Below are 24336 nucleotides of genomic sequence, written 5' to 3' on the forward strand. Positions count from 1 at the left end.
AGTGGTTTAATAGGTGTATGATAGCAAAAAAAGAGAGAGATAAGGTGTGGAACAACTGGAGAAAGAGAGATAACAACAGAACAAAGGAAGAATATAAAAGAACAAGAAATGAATTCACAAGAATACGAAGAAAAGAAGAAGGGAATTTTGAAAAAGGTATAATAGACAAATGCAAGGATGAACCCAAACTGTTGTATAGATTTGTTAACGGCAAACTGAAACAAAAGGAAGGAATCACCAAACTGAAAGTAAAAGGAGAGGTCTATAAAGATGCAGCAATGGAAGCTGAAATAATGAACAAATGTTTCCAATCGGTTTTCACTAATGAAAAGGAGTCTGTGGAAGGGGAGGGAGTGATTAGAAATGTACAGATTATAAAAGATATAAAAGTGGAGGTACAGGAAGTGTGTAAATTACTGGAAACTCAAGATGTAAGGAAAGCCCCAGGACCTGAAGGAATTTCTAATTGGGTACTGAAGGAATGCAGAGAACAACTGGCGGATAAGATTCATGGTTTAATTGTGTGTTCTCTGGAAGAAGGTAAAGTGCCACAAGAATGGAAGAGGGCAAATGTGGTACCAATTTATAAGGGAGGAAACAAGGAAGAACCCCTGAATTATAGACCAGTGTCTCTAACCAGCATGGTTGCAAAATTGTGTGAGAGAATCTTGAAAGATATCTAGAAGAGATGAATATTTTGGCTGAATGTCAGTTTGGATTCAGAAGTGGAAGGTCATGTGTTTCTAACTTGTTGAGCTTTTACTCAAGAGCGATTGATGTGGTACAGGAGAGAGATGGTTGGGTGGATTGTGTGTATTTAGACTTAGAGAAGGCCTTCAACAAGGTAACTCATAAGAGACTAATGTGGAAACCAGAGTATATAGGAGGACTGAGGGGGAAACTCCTGGAATGGATGAGAGACTTTTTGAAAGACAGACAAATGAGGACAGTAATAAAGGATAGGATGTCTGGATGGAGGGAAGTAACAGGTGGAGTCACTCAAGGCTCGGTGTTGGCACTAGTAATGTTCCTGATTTATGTAAATGATATGGTGGATGGAGTGAACAGTTATGCAAGTCTGATTGCTGATAATGTAAAGATCTTGAGGAAGGAAGAGGTTGAGGAGGATTGTAAAATGCTGCAGGAGGATCTGGATAGGATACATGATTGGAGTCGGATTTAGGAAATGAAATTTAACATAAAGAAATGTAAAATATTGGAAATGGGTAAAAGTAACAGGAGGCCATCACTGAATTACTTGTTGGGTAATGAATTAATCACAAAAATGAGAGAAGAGAAAGATTTGGGAGTGCTGGTCCAAGATTATTTGTCACCAGAAAACCATATTAACAAGATAGTTACAGAGACGTATAAACTCTTGACTAACATAAGAGTAGCTATTTCATTATAAGGATGAGGAGATGATGAAAAAACTGATAGTGGCCATGATCTGCCCCAGGTTAGAATATGCAGTGGTAGTGTGGTCCCCACACAAAAAGAAAGGTATAAACAAGACTGAGAGAATACAGTAAACAGCAACCAAGATGGTCCCCAGTCTGGCAGATCTGTCATACAGAGAGAGGCTGGAAAGGCTGGATTGCCTTCCTTAGAGGAAAGGAGAAAGAGGGGAGACATTATTGCAGTGTTCAGGGCCATGATTGGAGTAGATAAAATTGACCGAGAAGACCTGTTTGTATGGGATAAGAGAGCAACAAGAGGACACGGAATGAAATTGAAGAAGTCAAGCTGCTTGAAGGATATCAAGAAATATAATTTTCCTTATGGAAGTATAGACCTGTGGAATAGCCTGGACAAAGAGATCATCCAGTCTAAAAACTTAAATGAGTTTAAAGCTAAATTTGACTTACTGAGAAACAGCGACGGGAACCCACGAGCATAGTACATTTCGGGTACATCACAATTAGGTATAATAGGTAAATATTGTACATAAATATTTGTAATGACTTAGACAACGAAGTGGTGCAGGCGAAAACATTCATGTGTGTAAAAGTAGACTAGATACATGTGGACACAGAGACAGGAAAACACGAGCATTGCTCAATCTCTGTATACTACAAATAGGTAAATACACACACACACACACACACACACACACACACACACACACACACACACACACACACACACACAAATTTGAAGCGTGAAAATATTGAATTGAGGAGGAAACTAGAAGAGAGTGCTAATAAAACAGAAAAGCTAAGTAGTGTATTAGAAGAACATAAGGCAAAGTGGGCACACGTAGAAGAAGAACAGAAAGAAGTGGTCAGCTTAAGAGAAATCATCCAGGAAGAAAGGGAAATGAACAAGAAAAAGATGGAAGAAAATGTAGTGAAAATACTGAAGAAAAAAGAGAAAATAGTGAAAGAGAATGTAGAAAGGAACAGATGTGTGGTAATATTTGGAAACAGGGAGGAGGAAGAAAAGGTTAGATTCGTGAGACTCGAGAGAGACACGAACCTGGTGAGAGTTATATTAGGCAAAATTGACCCTGAAGGAGACAAGTGGGTGAAAGAAATTGAGGAAGTAAGGAGGATAGGGCCTTATAAGAAAGGGGAAACAAGACCAATGAGAGTCAAGTTGACATCAGAAAGTTTAGTAAATGATATACTCAAAATGGCCTGGAAATTAAGCAAAGAGGCAGGGATGGAAAATATTATAATAAGAAAAGATTTGAATGAAGAAGAAAGAGAAGTTTTAAAATCATTGAAGGATCAAGTAAAGGAAAAAAATGATAAGAGGACAGAGGAAGAATGTAATACTTTTTTTTGGAGAGTAATGGATATGAAAGTAAGGAAGTGGTATATAAGGAAATAGAAGCAAAGGAAACTAGGGGAGATAGCTATGAAAGATCAGAAATTGAGGAGGTGGTACTGATGGAGAGAAGGAGAGAAGAGGGTATAAAAAACATCAAAAATAATTTAAAGGTGATATACATTAATATTGATGGTTTAATATCGGCAAAGCTTGAAATTAATGATTTCTTGAGAGAATATGAACCTGATGTCATGTGCTTTGTAGAGACCAAATTAAGAGAAGATATTGATGCTCATTTGGGAGATGGTAAATACAATCTGTGGGGAAGAGATAGAAAAGAAAAAACGGGAGGAGGAGTGATGATAGCAGTGAAGAACAACATAAATGTAGATACCGTGGAAATGGGAGAAGGCAGGGCTGAAGTGATATATATGAAATTAGAAACTGGAGAGAATGTCAAGGGAGATATGGCAGTAGTGTATGTTCCTCCTAAGACGAGAGCATGGAACGATGACGAATACCAGGAGATGTTGTCAGATACGGCTAGTTATTTGCAAAAAACAATTGAGAAAAGCAACAATATAATTTTGGTGGGTGACTTTAATTGTAAAGAGGTGAACTGGGAGGAATGGGACTCAGGAAGCACCGAAGATTCGTGGGGCACTGTATTATTAAATATAATAATGAATAATGTGATGACGCAATGGGTCAAAGAAGAGACACGGTTCCGATGTGAGGACACACCAGCATGGTTAGATTTACTGTTTACCAAAGAACCCGATGTAATAGAATCATTGAAATATTTCTGTCCTATAGGAAAAAGTGATCATGTGGTCATTGTATTCCAGATGATAATAGGGAACGTCAAGCCAAGAGACGAGCTTCATAGACAGGGAACATACAACTTTGGGAAAGCTTATTTCACAGGATTGAGAAAATTTTTTGAAAATGCGGATTGGAGAAAATTCAGAGAAACAAGAGATACAAAGGAAGTGGGATATCTTTCTAGACCTCTATAATTTGGGAGTGGAAAAATTTGTACCAAGAGTAAGAGGGAAAGAAAACAGGAAAAAGGAGTGGTTTAATAAAAGGTGTATGATAGCAAAAAAAGAGAGAGATAAGGCGTGGAACAACAGGAGAAAGAGAGGCAACACCAGAACAAAGGAAGAATATAAATGAACTAGAAATAAATACACAAGAATACGTAGAGAAGAAGAAAGGAATTTTGAAAAAGGTATAACAGACAAATGCAAGGATGAACCCAAACTGTTTTATAGATTTGTTAACCTCTTCATTACCAAATTCCACACATGTATACGCCCACATATATAACTAAAATTCGGCTGAGAAATCGAATTCGTTTATGTATAAGGGCGTATACATGACTTATATAGGGACATTCAGAGGAGCTTAGCGCTCGGTTTGGGCTGAAATAATGATGGCACATGTTGTGACTCAATGGTAACTAGCTCTGACATTATGCACCCTTGTCATGGCTCTGGCATGTGTCATAGATTTATGCCAATGGTCTCATTTTGTGTGGGGGCATATTGTATAATATATATTTTGATTTTGTTATATATATGTACCTATATAATGTGATATAATATAGAACAAATGTGACTGTCGGTATCAGAGCTCATGGTTGCCCATCAGCGAGTCCGACCTTGCTGTACCCGTGGGTGGGGGGGGGGGGAGAGGGAGGGAGGGAGAGGAACACGTGCTTGCAGAACAGTTACCGCGTTTTCTCGTGAGAGGAGGTGCCATGGCGTCATCTGATAGTGAAAGTGATGTGGAAATGGAATGGGATAGTGAACTGGAGGGGTCAGACGACAATGAGACTCAGTCTGACTCAGACGAAGATTATATGCCTGAAAATGACTGCAGTGAGCAGTGATGACAATAGTGAGGAGGAAAGTCACGCTTCTGACACTAGTTCATCTGTGTCGCCGTTATTACCAGGCCCTGCTACTCTAGGATTCACACTTATGGCGGATCCCTTTGCAGACGAACGACCCAGCCCTTTGCCTAACATTATTGATGACTTTTCCGATGTGCATCCAGTCATTATTGATCATCATCAAGTACATACAATGAGTCCCTTGGACTGTTTTCGGCTGTTTGTCACCAATGATCTAGTCCAATCCTTGTGTTTGTGGACGAATGAGCGGGCACACAAATTCTTCAGAGAAAACCCACACATCAAGCCTAACAAATTTATGGGGAAGAAATGGAGGGATGTTCGCAAGGATGAGATGAATGTATTCATTTGTTTGCAACTGTTGATGGGACTCAAGAAACTGCCAAAAATCTCGGACTATAGGAGCACCTCATTACTCTGCCAAGGCCCACCTGTGTTTACCTCAGCAATAATGAGTAGGAATAGGTTTTCACAAATCCAGCGTTTTATCCGATACTCAAACCCTGATGATGCAGATGTCAAGAAGCCTATTACAAGAATATCCACCTTCCTTATTATGCTGCAGGAAAAATGCATGCTGTACTTTTCTGCTGGGGAGAATTTTGCTGTAGACAAATCCCTCATCCTCTACAAAGGCCGGCTACACTTCAGGCAATATATCAAAACCAAGAGAAAGTGGTTTGGGCTGAAACTTTTTGCACTATGCCCTAGCTCCCCTAGTGCCAGAGGATACACGTGGAACTTTTGCTTATATACACCGCGCCTGTATGACCTGATGTTGGAGGATCCAGACCTGTCTGCCTTGGGCAAGTCTGAGCGAGTACCAGTTTTCCTCATGGGCAACCTCCTGAAGAAGGGAAGGCATTTGGTGCTAGACAACTGGTACTCTTCCTTGCACCTTGCCCAGTACTTACTAGAGAGGGATACGCTCATGACAGGCACTATGTGTGCAACTAGAGGAGTCTCCCAAATTGTGAGAAATGAAGTACAGTAATCACTCTAATATCTGGACGCCCAATATCCGAACATCCCCACTAACCGAACCTTATCGTCCTGGGATCAAACATTCCCAAAATGGTCCGAAAATCCAAAAAAATTGGAAAAAAAATCGATTTTTTGCCGTCCGTAATTTGAACTTGCCGCACGCGCCGCGTGAGAGCATTGTTTTGGTTCGTCATTCCTCCGACGTCCGATAGAGCGCCGCTGCATCCTCCCCACTTCCCGCCTGTCTCTCACCGCGACAAGACCTACGCTCTTCGCCATGGCTGCCCACGTGCTCGCTTTTGTGGTGGTGCCGTACTTGCTGCAAGGCCTCCTGCTGCTCTCTGCCCTACTCTTAGTGTGTGTGATGATGGCCCCGCCTCCTGAGAAAAGGAAGAGAGTGGTGTTGACTCTGGAGAAGAAACGGGAGATATTGGAGAAGGTTGATGCGGGTTGGTCTTCCTCTCGCATTCTCCGCGAGTTCAACCTGGCCCGGTCGACTTTGTTTGATATCAAGCGTTCCCGAGACAAGCTCATGCAGTACACGGCTGACTTCTCGTCGAGAAGCAAACGCAACGTGGAGAGGAAGGTTATGTTTCCCCCAAGTATGCAGAGATCGACCGCTCCACGTTGATTTGGTATCGACAGCAACGTGCAGCTGGTGTGATGGTACGTGGAACGGAGCTGAAGGCTGCTGCTGAGAAGTTTGCAAGGCTTCACGACGCCCTAGACTTCAAGGCATCCGAGGGTTGGCTCTTCGCGTTCAAGTTGCGACATGGCCTTACTAACCGTAAAGCACATGGCGAAGCATTGGACGCTAACGAGGATGGAGTGGACGAGTTTCGGCACAAGATGAAAGGCTTGATCGACAGGGAGGGCCTCACTCTCGGTCAAGTCTATAACGCTGACGAAACTGGCCTATTCTATCGCTCGGTGCCAACGAACACTCTCGCCGATGAGACGGAGAAGCGTGTACCTGGCCGCAAGCTTTCTAAGGAATGGATATCTGCTTTGTGTTGTGCCAATGCTAACGGCATGCACCGGCTTAAGCCCGTTATTGCTGGCCGTGCAAAGCAGCCTCGGTGCCTTCGTGGGGTGATGGATGTCCTTCCTGTCGTATGATACCATTCTTTGAAAGCATGGTTCACAGCTGTGATTTTCAAAGACTGGTTTCACCATCACTTCGTCAAGGAGGTCATACATTACCAGACGAAGACACTGGGAATTCCTCGCGACCAGGTAAAGGCTCTCCTTCTCCTCGACAATGCACCTGCCCACCCGTGCGACAAGGACTTGGTTGCTGAGAATGGCCGTATTAGGTGCATGTTTCTGCCACCTAATACGACTGCTCTCATTCAACCAATGGACCAAGGAGTGATCGTGGCAACAAAGCGCCTGTACCGTCGGAAGTTCCTGGACGAGGTGATGGTGGTTCTTGAGGACGAGGACGAGCGCAGGGAAGGACGTGACACTCGAGGCAAGCGGACTTTGGAAAACCTTCGCCGCTACAACATCAAATCTGCGCTGTACAACTGGGCTAGTGCATGGAAGGAAGTCCCTGTGAAAACTCTTGAAAATGGTTGGTCTCGTCTGCTTCTCGGAACAGATGTGGAGTACGATTTCCTAGGGTTTGACGTGGATGACTTCCATGCACGGCTACGTACGCACGGCGACGATGTTGATGTGGACGATGTTCGTGAGTGGTTGGACGACGACGAGGGCGATCCTGGGTATCAGACGTTGTCTGATATCGAGATCGCGTCTTCGGTTGCTGGTGTCAGTCCCGAACTTGAAGATTCCGACGACGAAGGCGATGATGATGCAGACTCCGCCCAGCAGGACACTACTCCAGCCATCCCCAAGCTGAGCGCACTCCGGGAACATCTAGAGTTCGTCCTAGACTACCTGGAACACCCGGACTGCGACAGGGAGATGGGGCCCTTGGGACTCGTGGAGGAAGTGCGTGCTTTCCGGCAGCGCATCATCAATCGCCAGAATCGTCGGTCCTTGCGTCAGTCAACGATTGACAGTTTTTTCAGGCCCGTGACCCCCACTGTGCCAAGCCCTGGTTCCACTCCGTTGCCTCCCCAAGACAGGCCCTCATGCTCCGAGCCACAGCCCAGCACATCAGCTACAGTGGAGTCACCGCTCGACGTGAGTTTGCGGCTGTCTTCAGAGTCTTCTGTAGTCGGTACGCCATCACCACTACCCACCGATGCACCCCTTGGACGCCTGCCAGTGATACTCTCGGGCTCTGACAGTGAATAAACAGCAAGAACTTCTCCACTAGACCACACGGGAATTTTGAGTGTTGTGCAGTGAAAAACGGTGTGTTGTGTTAAGGTTTTCAAGTTGGGAGAAAAGACTAAGTAGAAAAGAAATTTAACGTAACTAACCTTCTTTGTTTTGGCTTTGGAAACTTAAAAAAACTTGGGAAAAGTTAATGTGCAACACTTAAATTTAATGGAACATTATTTGGACTAAAGTGAACACTGTGAAAAGAACGGACTTCTGTGTGTTAGTGACTAAGTTCAGTGCAAGACTTCAGGAAGAGTGTAGTGCAAGTGCTTCAGGAAATCGTTCTTACTGTCAGAGTCCGAGAGGAGGCGGTTATTCATCGAGGTGGCCAGGGACTTGCTGTAAGTAGCCAAAATGTTTCATGTTGTACTATTTTCCATACTATATTTACCAGAATGTTTCATATTGTATTTTTTCCCATACTATACTTACCAGAAAGTGTCATACTGTACTTCTTTCCATACTAAACTTACCTCATGCATGTGCAGTAGGAATGTGTTTTTCAGAGTTCGGTTAGGTTCGGTTAGGTTAGGTTCGGTTAGAGTCCATAAGTACCAGAATGTTTATTAATGTATGAACATACTTCTAAACCCACATTTTATGTGTCTATTGCATTTATTTCAGTCATTTATGTGCCTTACTGGTGTGATTTGGGTGTTAAATAGGTGCTATGCATGTCCGGAGGGTGTTGTATAGGTGTTTCTCTGTGTTAGGGTCCGTAAGTACAAGTCCATAAGCTGGGGCCCAATATCCGGACAAAACCAATATCCGAACCTACCGATGGCTCTATTGATCCGGATATTGGAGTGATTACTGTACTGCAGAAAGGCCAAACACTAGTCTCAAGGAATGACAACACCCTTCTTGTGAAGTTTAGAGACACAAAATATGTCAATGTAATAACCACCAAGTATGAGGCAGGGATTGTGGAGAGAACACGTTACCGGAAGGGAGGCAAGAAGGAATATATAAAAAAAACAGAGCCAACCCAGAAGTACAACGAGCAGATGGGGTCTGTGGATTTGGTAGACCAACTATTGGAGCCCACTGATCCCACTCGTAATTCATATGCATAATTCAAGAAGATTGGACTACATATGATTTCACGCATGCTGTCAAACGCCAGAACAATCTACATGAATCTGCACCCTGATATGAAGTGGATTTAATCTGGGGACTTTGTCAAGCTGGTGACCCATGAACTCCTCTCCCAGTGCTCGATGGGATATGCTGCCTTATGTCTCGTCAAAGAAGAAAAATCCCCCAAGAAGAAGAAAAGGCAGAGTGGTGGGGCTGCAGGGGCTACTCAGTGCCATGGACTGTTGACCATACCTGCCACTGAGAAAAACAGACGGCCTCAGAAGCCCTGCGGGATATGTCACAGAGAGGGCAAGACAAAGCTGAGCAGAAAACATTGCCCTGCCTGCCCCCAACAGCCTGGTTTGTGTTCCCCCGAACACTTCCAGGTCTGGCACGCCCAGCGATTCACTCACCTGTCTCGGTGCACCTGCCTCAGAGTGCACCAGGTACACCAGCCTCGGAGCGTGCTACCCTACTCACCTACCTCCCCTGCCTCACCTACCTTACCTGCCTCACTTACCTCGGGTCTACTTACTACGTACCTCACCTGCCTCAGACTTATCTATTACATACCTCACCTACAGCCTACACTACTACAAAGTAAATAATTACAAACCTTTTTATTTACGTTCAGTATGTATATTTTCTATACATGATACTACTCCTACAACTACTGTTACTACTTCTACTACTACTACTATTACTACAATTTGTTACATATATCTCATGGTCAATATGTATTTGGCAATACAAAAAATAATATAAACTGAAAGGGAACAGTGTAAGGATAAATAATACACTATCCTACGATCATGAGGAATGAATGAGAAATCCGGTTTGAGGGGGGTGCGGGGAGTGGCTGAGGGGGTGGGTGGTCTATAATGAAGGGGTTAATGGCAAATTGAAACAAAAGGAAGGAATCACCAAATTGAAAGTAAAAGGAGAGGTCTATAAAGATGCAGCAATGCAAGCTGAAATAATGAAGAAATGTTTTCAATCAGTTTTCACTAATGAAAAAGAGTTTGTGGAAGGGTAGGGAGTGACTAGAAATGTACCGGTGATAGAAGATATAAAAGTGGAGGTACTGGAAGTGTATAAATTACTGGAAACTCAAAATGTAAGGAAAGCCCCAGGACCTGATGGAATTTCTAATTGGGTACTGAAGGAATGCAGAGAACAACTGGCAGACAAAATTCACAGTTTAATCATGTGTTCTCTGGAAGAGGGGAAAGTGCCACAAGAATGGAAGAGGGCAAATGTGGTACCAATTTGTAAGGGAGGAAACAGGGAAGAACCCCTGAATTATAGACCAGTGTTTCTAACCAGCATGGTCGCAAAATTGTGTGAGAGAATCCTGAAAGACAGATGGATAAAATATCTAGAAGAGATGAATATTTTGGCCGAATGTCAGTTTGGATTCAGAAGTGGAAGGTCATGTGTTTCTAACTTGTTGAGCTTTTGCTCAAGAGCGATTGACGTGGTACAGGAGAGAGATGGTTGGGTGGACTGTGTGTACTTAGACTTAGAGAAGGCTTTCAACAAGGTACCTCATAAGAGACTAATGTGGAAACTCGAATACTGTATATAGGAGGACTGAAGGGGAAACTCCTGGAATGGATGAGAGACTTTTTGAGGGACAGACAAATGAGGACAGTAATAAAGGATAGAATGTCTGGATGGAGGGAAGTAACAGGTGGAGTCCCCCAAGGCTCGGTGTTGGCGCCAGTAATGTTCCTGATTTACGTAAATGACAGGGTAGATGGAGTGAACAGTTATGCAAGTCTGTTTGCTGATGATGTAAAGATTTTGAGGAAGGTAGAGGTTGAGGAGGATTGTAAAATGCTGCATGAGGATCTGGATAGGATACATGATTGGAGCCGGATGTGGGAAATGAAATTTAATGTAAAGAAATGTAAAATATTGGAAATGGGTAAAAGTACCAGGAGGCCATCACTGAATTATTTGTTGGGTAATGAATTAATCACTAAAATGAGAGAAGAGAGAGACTTGGGAGTGCTGGTCCAAGATAGTTTGTCACCTGAAAAGCACATTAACAAGATACAGTCAACCCTTGGCTATCACAAGTAATTGGTACCCTAGGCGACCCGCCATAGCCAAAATCGCGATAGCCATACTTAAGAACTAATGGGAAAAATTCTAATTGGTTCCCCGACCTCCAACTTTACCCCAACCTTACCCTATTTTCACATCTCCTTCACTAAAATACCTGGAATTACAAACCAATGCTGCAAATTAACAACAGTACAGTACATAAAGGTTATAAATAAAACAGAATTAACTGTAATAAGCCATTTTACTTAACATTTTTGGAGAGGATGAGGGGCTTGGGTGGGTTGAAGGGGTTCCGAGGCTGGCGTGGAGTATTACTGGCCACCCCTCCGACGTTCTATCTCGTCTAGGAATTGATCAGCTTCATCAGGAGTCTGGAAGGGACCCTCAAAACCTTCAAAGTCGTCAGCTCCATTATCAGAATCCACCTGAGGCTCACAGGATGGTCCTGGCTGTGGGTTGGGCTGAGCCTCGTTGCGACGGCGTAGGAAGTCTGTTATCTGGCGTTGTTGTAGGTTGTTGATATGGGCATGGTATTGTTGGTGGTAACCTTCCAGTGCCTTCATAATCGCCGAAGAATTTGCCTCACTGTTGGCGCTAACATCTTGCTCGATGAGATGACGTAGCCTTACACCCAAGTCGATGATTTCCTTTATGTTGGCTATGCTGAGTCCCCCATGACTCCCAGCATCACCACCGATGTTCTCCTCACCACTCTCACTCCTGTCCTCCTCTGCCACATTCTCCTCCTCTAGGATGTCGGCTGCAGTAACAGGGGGTGGCTGAATCATGTCACGAATGTCGTCCTCCATTGTGTCAGCAAAGCCAGTCCCAGAAATTTGCCGTGCCTCTTCCACTGCTGCCTGAATCTCCACCTGCACAGACTGTGGCTCACCTGCCACATTCCCACGTCGGTCCTCAGGTAGCCCCTCCAAAATATTTCGCCAAGCGTGATGAATTGTTTTCTGTGTCAAATCATCCCAGCATTGCACCATTAAGTCCACAGCCTGCTTAATATTGTACTTTTTCCAGTAAAGAAACACTTTTCTGTCATGTTCACTATCACCTTGCACTTCGTCATCATCATCATCATCACCATCACTGTCCACTAGGTGCTGGATGAGCTGGGCATCCTTGGTAGCTTCCCTCATTATCCTGAATTGCTGTCGCCAGTAGGCAGACTTGACCACAGATATTACCTCCTGGTCCAGGGGCTGAATCAATGATGTCGTGTTGGGTGGCAAGAATTCAACTCTGACGTTAGGGTCTGAATCCCTCAGTAGAGGTGAATGTCCTGGGGCATTATCCAGCAGCAACAGAATGTTGAAGCGGATGTTGTTTTGGGCGCAATGCTTCTTGACCTGGGGAATGAACGCCTCCTTCATCCAATCTTGCGACAGCTTTGCCGACATGTACCCCTTCTTTGAAGACATCCAGTGCACATTCAGGTTGCTCATATCCTGTCGCTTGTAGGCCCGTGGACGTTTAGCACAATGAATAACTGTTGGTTTAAGGCGGCATGTTCCTGACGCATTCATTGCAAACAAGAGGGTGAACCGTGCCTTCATCGCCTTCCTTCCTCGTACGTGGGCAGAGTTGGCTGTGATGAATGTCCGCCTGGGCATGATTTTCCAAAAGAAGTTCGTCTCATCCATGTTGAATATTTGGTCAGGTGTATATTGGCCCTCCTCAATCACGTGCTTTAAAAAGTCGGGATACTCCTTAGCCGCTGCCATGTTCGCACTTGCTGCCTCACCACTGATTTTCTTGGTCTTGATTCGTTGCAGTTTCATAAATTGATCCACCCATCCCTTGGAGGCCACAAACAATGGTGGTTGTGCAATAGCCAGCTTCCTTGCAACCCCAACATATATCTCCCTGGCTGTGTCCATGACCTCACGCGTCTCCACCGCCTGGTTCCTCCGTGCCTGCCGATCAAGATACCTGGCCAGCAACTGTTTTGTCTTAAGGAGCACCTGATTACGACTCCGCAAGGCGTTGCTGACTCCCTCTGACGATGCCAATTCCATGTGCTTCCTTATGTGCTCTCGTTTCTGGTAGATTCCTCAGACCGTGGACTCATTGATACCAAATTTCTTCCCCACGCTGCACTTGCTCTCACCACTGTCGATCAGCCGCACAATTTCCAGTTTCTGAGCATAAGGCAGGTTCTTCCTCTTCCTCACTTGCCGTCCTGGGTTAGCAGCGTTACGTGCACCAATGGTAGGAGGGTTGGATGGGGTATTGGTGGCCATTGTGGTTGAACAATAGGTCTTCACGGCTATAGCTGCTGTCGACTGGTAACGCTGACTCTCTCTGAACCTTGGCGGGGAGGATGGGTAGCTGTAACCATGTCTTGGGCCAATCAGCGCTCGGGTAGCCTGTGACGTCGCGCCAATCACGGCGCAAGAGTACACATGGGTGGAGCCCGCGCGATTTGAATGTTTCTGGCCGACCATCGTCCGCGATAGCAGTATTTGAGGTTGCGATAAAGGTAATCGTGTTGCATTTCACCTGTCCGTGATAGCCATGAAACGCGATAGCAAAACCCATGATAGCCAAGGGTTGACTGTAGTTAGAGAGACTTATAAACTCCTGACTAACATAACAGTAGCATTTCATTATATGGATGATAGTGGCCATGATCTGCCCCAGGTTAAAATATGCTGCAGTAGTGTGGTCCCCACACAAAAAGAAAGATATAAACAAGATTGAGAGAATACAAAGAACAGCAACCAAGATAATCCCCAGTCTGGCAGATCTGCCATACAGAGAGAGGCTGGAAAAGCTGGATTTGCCCTCCTTAGAGGAAAGGAGAAAGAGGGGAGACATGATTGCAGTGTTCAGGACCATGATAGGAGTAGATAAAATTGACCGAGAAGATCTGTTTTCATGGGATAAGAGAGCAACAAGAGGACACGGAATGAAATTGAAAACGTCAAGCTGCTTGAAGGATATCAAGAAACATAGCTTTCCTTACAGAAGTATAGATTTATGGAATAGCCTTGACAAAGAGATCATCCAGTCTAAAAACTTCAATGAGTTTAAAGCTAAATTTGACTTACTGAGAAACAGCAATGGGAACCCATGAGCATAGCATATTTTGTGTGTATCTCAATTAGGTATATTGGATGATACATAAGTATTTGGAACGAATCAGACGAAAAGGTGGTGCAGGAGAAAAACATTCATGTGTGTAAAAGTAAACTAGATAAATGTGGATATGGAGACAGGACAACACGAGCATCGCTCAATTCCTGTATACTACAAATAGGTAAATACAAATTGGTAAATACACACACACACACACACACACACACACACACACACACACACACACACACCTGCTTTTACAGTATACAGAGATTAATTTTATCCCTGCAGCTCACCTCTATGTTTGTGGTCTTCCTGTTATCTGACCTTCCTATGTAGGGTATTCTTCCATTTCACTGGCTGAGCCTAAAGGTTCCTAAAGGATATTTCCCTACTCCCCGTAACCCAGAAGATCAGGGGCTCTTCACGATAAATGCATGTAGAAGAAAGTCAGATTATATTTTGGAAAAGTCAAGACTGCAATTACAGAAATATGAAATACTGGAAAGTTAGAATGAACCGTACTTCCAGTCTAGCAGATCGGTTATAATGTTAAAATACTGTATACTTTCTGTTGCACTTACCCTTTGTTTTATCATAATATTCTCAATGTCCTGAACGGGAAGGAAAGTGAAGAGATACAGGTACTTTTGAACCTGAAAGGAATATACAGGAAATATATCAGCAGAGACAGCAAAAAAGTTACCATTATACAAACATGATTTCTAGTTCCATTCCATCCCAAGGGTATAAAAACATGGGTCACCTTAGAATTTTAACAATGAATATAATGCACCTGTACACTAGAAATGCAACCTGCCTACATCTTCCCTCATGTTTTTCTGTGTCAGCCCTCCTCTCATCTTGTTTCTTCCATCCTTCTTGTCCCTTTAATCACTTTTCTTTCCACTTCATGTGACTCTACAGTGACTGACAAGCTAATGGTTTCCTGCAATCCAGGAAAACATTTACAATAAAGCTGGGTGGTAACCATACAACCAAATAAAAGGATGGTGTACATTGTTTTTGTTGATTTGGAGAAGGCCTTTGACAGAGTCCCTAGGGAGATGGTGAAGTGGGCGATGAAAAAGCATGGGATCAAGGAGTGGCTGGTTAGAGTGGGTATGGATATGTATGTGAGTGCTTGCACCCAGGTGAGAGTGAATGCAGATTTGAATGTTGAGTTTTCTGTGAATGTTGGCATGCATCAGGAATCAGTCTTGTTTGTCATGGTGCTTGAAGCTCTCTCACATGACTTCAGAAATGGGCTCCCCTGGGACATGTTGTATGCTGACGTCTTGATACTGACTGCAGATAATGAAAGGGAGGTGGAGGAAACATTTGGGAAGTGGAGTGATAGAATGGAACACAAAGGTCCGAAGGTAAATGCTGATAAAACGAGTCACAGTACCTAGGACTGGTGGCAGTAATGACAAAGCAGAGGAAGAGTGGCCACGCGTGGCTTGCCACAAAAATGTGGGAAGCAACTCCATCTTGTGCAGTATTTGTAATAATTGGGTGCATAGAAGATGTAGTAGGATTAATCCCTAATGCGCGGCCATCGACAGCCGACCCCCCCCGGGTGGCGGGGTTCGATCGCGGTCTGAGTACCTGTAGGAAAATATTAGCCAAAAATCAGAGATTAACCCTAGAACATTATACTTGGTATGGCAGATAGTACTTACATTCAGCTTTCTCCAGAGACAGGTGTTGAGCCTTCATGGACTACCCAAGGACTTGTGGAGACTTGCAAAGTTGGGTAATAAAATCTTCACTTTCACACCTCCAGCAATCCGGTTTCCCCTCTACCACAGCCTCATTCTGTCACAGTAAACTTTATACTACAACGTACAGGTAGTTTGAAATCCGTATTTGTACAATAAGCACTGAAAATATGGCTAAAATCAACGAAGTGTACGACCGAAATGCAGCGCGGCGGCGGTCTTCTCGTCACTCAACAAACATTTCCATTTTCACAGCTAAAAACACGTATACTACATTATTTTCAATCATATTACTTCCCAAAAGATCACCGCAGTGCGCTTTTTATTCTGCTTTACGCCCGTCACTTTATTCTCGTTCCTGTTGGCCGCTCCCACTGACTCGGAAGAGCTAGAACTCGCCATAATGTCACTTTGAAAGCCTGCAGTAAACTGACGCTAAACAGGGGCAAACCGTGCGAAAAAAAGCTAGTGTTATAACTGGGGAAACAAGCATTTCCTATTAGCATAAACTGCTTGTGAGAGGAGAGCGCAGATTTACAGTTCTGAGCAGTCAGAGCGCTGCCCTGTATCACAGCCAGGCTGGCCGGGCCGTGGGGGGGGGGGAGGGGGGAAAAAACGTGATACTTGGCAACAATGGAGGCCAGTAGTATAAAGGTAAAGTATGCTAATTGTGGCTAAAGGGTGGTGGTGCTGATAGACAATACCAGCTGGAACATCCTTGCTCGCGTTTATTCAAAATTAACTCGAATCGCAAACGCAACGCTTCGCCGTTATGTCCTTTTCGGCGAGCGTCGCAAACGCGACGCCCCGCATTTTAGGGATTAAAGGCAGACTGCAAGATAATGCTGATTTCGTGCATGTGATGTGTCAGGGAGAGCATCTAGAGATTGTCAGGTGTAAATGAACTGATTTTGCTACTGAGTCTCTTGAATATGTGGAACAGTTGCCTTATTTGGGGGACAAGTTATAAGCTGGATGTGGAGCTGGAGCTAGTTCTGTGGCTAGAGTAAAGGAGTGGTTGGAGGAAATTCAGGGAGCTTTTACTCTCCTGACAATGAGAGGGCTCTCCCTCCGTGCTAAGGGATCTTTTTATGTGGCACGTGTTTGGAGTGTAGTGTTGTATTGTCATGAAACCTGGACAGTAAAGAAAATGGATATTTGAAGGCTCAAACATAAAGAAATGACAATGATTAGATGGATGTGTAATGCGTCCTTGAATGCGAGGCCTGGGGGGGGCTAGGATTACGACTGAAGAGTCTGAAGAAGGATGGGAATGGAATATATTGGTGTTGTGATGAGGAGAGGTAGACTGAGATGGTTTGGGTATGTTGAGAGAATGGAGGATGACAACTGGGTGCAAACAGTGAGAAGTGTGAATGTTGGGGGTTGGGTTGCAAGAGGCAGACCAAAAAGATCTGGGACAAGGTCATTGAGCATGACCTCAGAGATAAGGGACTGAACAGGGAGGCTGTCAGATATCGAGCGGCATACAGAGACATCAATAGGCAACCAAGGTCAATGCATATAAGCATGTTCGAGCCTTAACAAATGATATGATACAATATGGTGTGGACCCTACTATGGTGTCCTGTTAACAGGGTGGAGAGATTCAAATGCAACATAAAAACCATGAAAAAAAAAAAAAAAAAAAAAAAAACATTGAAAACCACATAACACTCAACCTATACACTACTGTATGTACATTACCCCTCCTAATTCTGGAACTGTTTGCAGTCATTCTGCGATACTGAGACATCAAAATACAAATTGGATTATCCATACTAATGCTAACATCAAGAAAACAACACATAAACAACAAAAATCCACAAAAAACATGAAAATGGTATGAAAATCAGTTACCTGTGACGAGTGATTGCTCCTGGGGCTCAAAAAAATTCCACGGCCAAATATGCTACCGGCAATTGGTTATATTGGTATAATGATAAACCATTATCTTCGCTGGTGTTTATACTATTAGATAAGCTAACAAAACCACATAAAACTGATAAATAAAAATACAGAAATGAAGTGAAAAGAAAGTGTTCAGGAGCAAAACTTACCTCCAAGTAACTTCCTACCATCCCAGTTCAATATTTTGCCAGCACCTTCCATGAGTTAGGCATATGTCTAGATGCAGAATTCCGTGAGATTTCTCGTGGATTTTTCAGAAATTCGATACAACCAATAGTAGTCAAATAAATCGCGAAAAATTAAAAAAACCAACAAGTTAGCGTTATCATCATGGAACAGAGTAGGGACTGAGCGAGGAGCCAAGAGGGTATGGAGCAGGGACGGGAGGGAAGGAGAAACAAGGTGGTGGGCAGGATTTTCCCCCTTCTGTCAGGAAGCAGACAGCCACTGTCACCAAACATGAACTCATGGCCTATGATCTGTGTCACAATCCCAGGGGCAGTTAGGAAAGACTAAGCCCGTTGGCCGTGCGACTTTGGACATTTGGTGAGGATGTATACGTTTTGACACTGCTTGTGGGTTACAGTTGTCTTACTCGGGTGCTGGAGGTTTGTGGGCAGTGATCAGAAGAGCGTGCGACTTTAACTATTCAGTACAGGGGCAAACGGATATTTTAGCGCTGGTTGTGGGTTACGGCCTACTTCCTGCTCACGGCTCGAGTTCAGCGGCCATGATACTGAATATCTGAACATGTCGGTTGGACGGCCGAAGTTCTCAGGAACTTTTACGTCTGGATAATAGCAAGTATTTTCAGATAACGGCTTAATAAAGCCAAGGTCCAGCATCTGGATGCTGAATGTCTGGATAAATGAGGGACTCTTGTATATGTACATAATGTGTGTGTGTGTGTGTGTATATATATATATACAGTATATATATATATATATATATATATATATATATATCTATCTATCTATTGCCTGATGCCATAATCCCGTTAGGGGTGGCCATTTGACTCTGAGTTATTTGTTTTACAGGAAGGGGCACTAACCCTCCACCAACCCACTTGATGACACGTAGGGAGGACGTAATTGTTTGGTTATATGGTTACCACCCAGCGTTGTAAATGGTTTCTTGGCTTACAGGAAACCATTAGGCTTGTCACTCAATGTAAAGCCACCTGTAAAGGAAAGAAAAGCAATAAGAAGTGACAGGAAAGATGGGAGAAACAGGAAGAGAGGAGGGCAGGCACAGAAAAAGAATGATAAAGGCTGAGGAAGAAGTAGGCAGCACTACATCAAGTGAGTGGATATATATAATATATTTATACATCAAGTGAGTGGATATATATAATATATTTATATATAAGTAAAATCTCAAATATCGATGGACCTATGTACCAAAAAATCGCACCTAAATTCAAAACATCGAAATTTAAACTGAACTTCTTATGGGAAAAATCAATTTGGGTCCAGGGCCTCCAAACTTCACTACGTAAAATCATGATTTTTTGCCCACACTCCCTGTAAACTTTATGAACTATAAATGTGGTTAAGTAACTGTAGTTCTGCACTGTATTGCCATACTGTGCTGTAGTGTAGAATACAGCAAAATTTGTTACAGTTTGTCAGTATCCTATCACAGTTTTTATTACAGTAGTTACAGAACACTGTACAGTACAGTACTAACCTTAGGTTATGGAATATCATCACTTGGCTGGCTGGTGTTGGTGGTGTGTGCCAGGGGTGGACCACTTAGTTGAAGTAGTCTTCTCTGTGGAGGTATCCAACCCAAATTCCTCAAAATGTAAATCATCCTTCAGTACCTCGACATCTGCAGTGTCAACATCTTCCTCCTCACCCTCTTGGATGGTTATATCTTGCAACACCCTAGTAATTGGCCTGAAGAAGGTGATGATCTTTGACTGTTTCTGCATATGAAGCCCGTGACAGCATTGAAATTCGAGATTTTGCATCGAAAAGTGAGGTAGGCAGACCACTCCAAAATGGATCTAAATTCGAATCATCAAATTCTAAACTTTCAAAATTTGAGATTTTATTGTACACATATATATATATATATATATATATACATACAGTAACCTCTCAAATAACGTGAGGGTTAGGTTCCTGGAGAGGTCGCGTTAGTTAAAAACACGTTTTTTAAACATAATTTTCTCATAAGAAACAATAATTTTCTCATATGAAACAATGGTAATATTGGGGGTTACGTTCCTGGACTCTGGGAAAGTCTACCCATTTGGGGAGTTATGCTACTCTAAACTTAAAAGCAACAATATTAATTTGAAGGAATATAAACGTAAAAATCGAAAACAGTATAGGGGAGCGCAGTGATAGTTCGGCCAGGAGGATGGTTCGGCCACTAGCCTTCCTGAATAATGTAGGGGACCTAGATCATTGAGATTTCACATGAAGTTGCGTGATCTTGCCAACAAATGGCACATGTGTTTTTGTTTTGGTTGGCCGGGAAACAGCAACATCAGGTTAGATTTTATGATTTTTCATGACCCCTATGTACTTTTTCGGTGATCCAACGTAAGCAGTAGCTCCATTAATACTTCAGGGTTGTTATCCATATATAGTGCAAATATCATTTATTGTCTATAGGTGACGTGAGAGTAGATAACACTCGAACAGCTTATTAACTCTGTGTTTCGGGGCGCCATGTGTACATCTTTATACATGGGGGATGATTATGCCACTTGAAGTGAGGGATGGTTCGGCAGGGTTGCCAGGTGGCCGAACCATCTCTCATAATTATCTAATGATTTATTTTCTTTATTTAACATTTTTTTTTCTATCTATCTATCTATCTATATACCTAGGCTGCTTCCCCCAAGGAAAGGGAGGTAGCCGAGACAGGACGACACACTCCTCATTTACTCATCCATTCAAACACATTCATTCGCATCTTAGCCCCAAAGGGGAGAACGGACTGATCCTCACCGCACCACACCGCACAAGGGTCAACTGCGCAATGCAATCAGTGACATCTGCAGCAGGGCCCGACAGCAGAGCTGATTTACCCCTGCCACATCGTAACAGACTCATCCCCTTACCTTTTTTCTATAAAATTACATATTCTCTCTCTCTCTCTCTCTACTTTCCCTCAGAAATTGATGAAGCTTCTGTTTCAAGAAACGCTATAATTGGAGTATTACCTGAACCAGTTTCACAAAGCATTAAGCGAAGGCAAAGGTATTACAACTTTGGATTTTTGTTTCACTGGATTTAAAATGCGTTAAGAGTAAACAGCATGTAAGAGAAGTAGCTTTCATTTGACTCGGATATTTTCTTTCACAATATTATAGTTTTATTTTATCTGAGACAGGCAAGAGTAAAGCCATTTAATTTCATTATAAGGAGATTGTTTGTTCCTTGTTTCATTAAAAGGAGATTGTTTAGGTAAAAATAAATCCAATAAATCATGTCAGCACAGATGAAAATTTGATTCTTAATTTTCCTACTGTATTTAATTCTTTAATTGAGCCCCAGAGGCAAAGGGCCAAATCATCCCACATGGTGGCCGAACCATCCAACGCCAGTGGCCGAATCATCCACACCAAGAGGGATGGTTCGGCCATTTTGGAGACCTTAAGAGTTTGGATTACTGCCAAGAAATGACGTAAGTTTAAGAACTGACAATAGCACACAAAAGAGCCAAAAGATGTGGCTCCCTCTTGGAATAAGCAGATTTTAAGAATTTCTTAAACTTTATTTATTATGATTTTTTTTAGAAAAAGTGGCCGAATCATCACCGCCCTCCCCTATCTGGGTAGAAATAAACAACATTTGAGCCCTAGTTAGGCCGAAGCGTTGTTTACTTCTCCTCAAATATATACTGTTTTCATTTTTTACGTGGATTCTCTTTTAATTCTGCTTCATTTACGGCATTGTGAAAGTTCCTCAACATTATTAATGCATTAGTAGGTCATAAAAACACTACAGTAAAAGCAACATTTTCATTACAGTAAGTAGGTCACAAACAATAACACGGCCTCACTTCATCTATGCATCACTCGTCGTCTGCTGCTGTCCCTCCTTACCCCACTACCCCACCTCCCGCCGCTCCCCACCCTAAATTTGTTGTCTCTCCTCGTTCTGCTGTCTTTCCTCTTCATCTGATTCCCGTGATACTGGCGATGAAGATAACTCCCTTAAGTTTTCTGTCTTCTTCATAAAGAACTGCTCTATCTTGGTCTGAGTGGTTTTCTTCTTTCTGTTCTGCAGCATCAAGTTGTAACAATTTAGATCTACCATCACTTTCCTGGCCAAATTTTGTCCAAAAATGAGCCAAATTGCTCAGAATGGGGCCATACTTCATTTTTGAATATTATAGTTCGAATAAAACCAGTTTAAGCAACAGACAAATAAAAAATTGTATTTATGAATAAACTGCCACAAATGGTCTATCAGCTCAGGACTGCCCAAGGCGCGCGCGGCTAATTTGAAACCATCACGTACGTGTAAAGTCACGTTAAATCAAGAAACCCTTGTCAGTTAAACATATCTCCTTAAATATTTCCTTGTGTTAAAACGAAAACTCGTTTTTTAAACTCGTAACTGTATAAATATATATATATATATATATATATATATATATATATATATACATATATATACATATATATACAGTATATATACAGTACCTTCGCGTCCAACACGCATTTGTCCAGCACGATTCGCGTCCAGCACGGAGAGCAGGAAATTAGTACGATTTAATATGATTTAAGTACTGTAAAACGGGTGCGTAAGCATAACACTGACAGAGCTCCGAGAAGTGGGCAAAATCCGCAGAGTTCGCCTCTAGCACAATCACCCCTGGTCCAACACGGTCATACTGGACGTTCCCATGACACTTACAGCCAATCAAAACTTCCGATCAAGTAGCCTCCCCTGCCCGCTATCGTAACGAGATCGTGATGTCGCCCAATGAAAAAAGCTTCTGCTCTCACGTGATGTTTTGTTTAAATTTCTCCCGCCAAAGCACCACTCAGTTGCATAATTTGCATTGGACAGTGCTTTTTTCTCCCTGGATTTTCTGCCCTTGCTACTGCATTTTACTCTGCTCATGATGCCTAGAAAGCCTTCTGAGAACCCCAAGAAGCGAAGGCACCTCCCTCAGGCCACCAAGCTAGAATTCATCGAGAGGCAGAAGAAAGGGGAGAGGAGTTTCAAAGGATTTATGAGGGAGGTTGAGGAGGAGCAGCAGCCATTACCCACTAGTGACGACAGCAGCCATCCTCCAGGGACCCAGTAGGACTACCTACAGTCTCAGATACCACCTTCCATTCCCAGCAAGCCCACCAACATTATCCTAAAAGGTAGGTTATCATTCATAGTACAGTATCATTTATTATAATTACTATCTATCTATCTACCTATATACCTAGGCTGCTTCACCCAAGGAAAGGGAGGTAGCCGAGACAGGACGACACACTCCCCATTTACTCATCCATTCAAACACATTCATTCGAATTTTAGCCCCAAAGGGGAGAACGGACTGATCCTCACCGCACCACACTGCACAAGGGTCAACTGCGCAATGCAATCAGTGACATCCGCAGCAGGGCCTGACAGCAGAGCTGGTTTACCCCTGCCACATCATAACAGACTCATCCCCTTACCCGCACCTGACCTGAAATAGCTGATCAGATCAAATGCGGAAGAATATCCCCGCAGGGCTGCGTCATCACTTATTCATTCACAATTTCTCTCCACCCATTTCTGTCATGCACAGCCACTCTTCCTTGCTCAACAGACATCCCTCTCGCATCCAGCGCTCTCTTCACACTGTCCATCCATCCTATTCGTGGTCTTCCTCTCAGCCTTACACCTCTCACATCAGATCTAGTTATCTTTTTCACCAATTGCTCATTATCCAGTCTCTCCATATGCCCAAACCATCGCAACACCCTCTGCTCAACTCTACCAGTCATCTCCCGAACAACTACAGTTCTCCTTCGCACTTCATCATTCTGCACTCGATCCATATGCGTCACTCCACACATACTCCTCAGACACCTCATCTCCATTACATTCAAACTTTTCCTCTCTGCTACACCCATATTCCATGTTTCAGCCCCATACAATGCAGTCGGTATCACAACACCCTCATACAGCCTTCTCTTTACATCCATTCTAAGCGAACGACATCTAAACACTTTTTTCATTCCTCCCAGCACCTTTCCTACTTAATTTATTCTAAACTTCACTTCTGATTATAATTACAGTAGTACCAATATATGTATAGGTATATAGTTGGTGTTTAGGGTGACTTTTCCTAGGGTTGCTGACATAATTCATTTTTCCCCATAAGCTCTGTTGTTTGTCCAACATGTTTTTGGTCCAACATGGGACCCATGGATGACAATATTACCGTGTTGGATGCGAGGGTACTGTGTATATATATATATATATATATATATATATATATATATATATATATATATATATATATACA

General features: G+C 43.1%; 1 protein-coding gene across 3 annotated transcripts in view; it reads right to left on the reverse strand.

Annotated features, from left to right (window-relative positions):
• Positions 1–24336, reverse strand: part of TyrRS-m (Tyrosine--tRNA ligase, mitochondrial) — an 817527-nt gene that overhangs the window by 331075 nt on the left and 462116 nt on the right. For all 3 annotated transcript variants that reach the window (XM_080273695.1, XM_080273696.1, XM_080273694.1), the window contains one exon: positions 14803–14874. In XM_080273695.1, the coding sequence (XP_080129821.1) occupies positions 14803–14874 (72 nt within the window). The remainder of the gene's footprint in view (positions 1–14802; positions 14875–24336) is intronic.

The sequence above is a fragment of the Coenobita brevimanus genome, chromosome 55, assembly GCF_032717465.1.
Source record: "Coenobita brevimanus isolate Jiangsu-jjx chromosome 55, ASM3271746v2, whole genome shotgun sequence".
In the NCBI taxonomy this organism is placed as follows: Eukaryota; Metazoa; Arthropoda; class Malacostraca; order Decapoda; family Coenobitidae; genus Coenobita; species Coenobita brevimanus.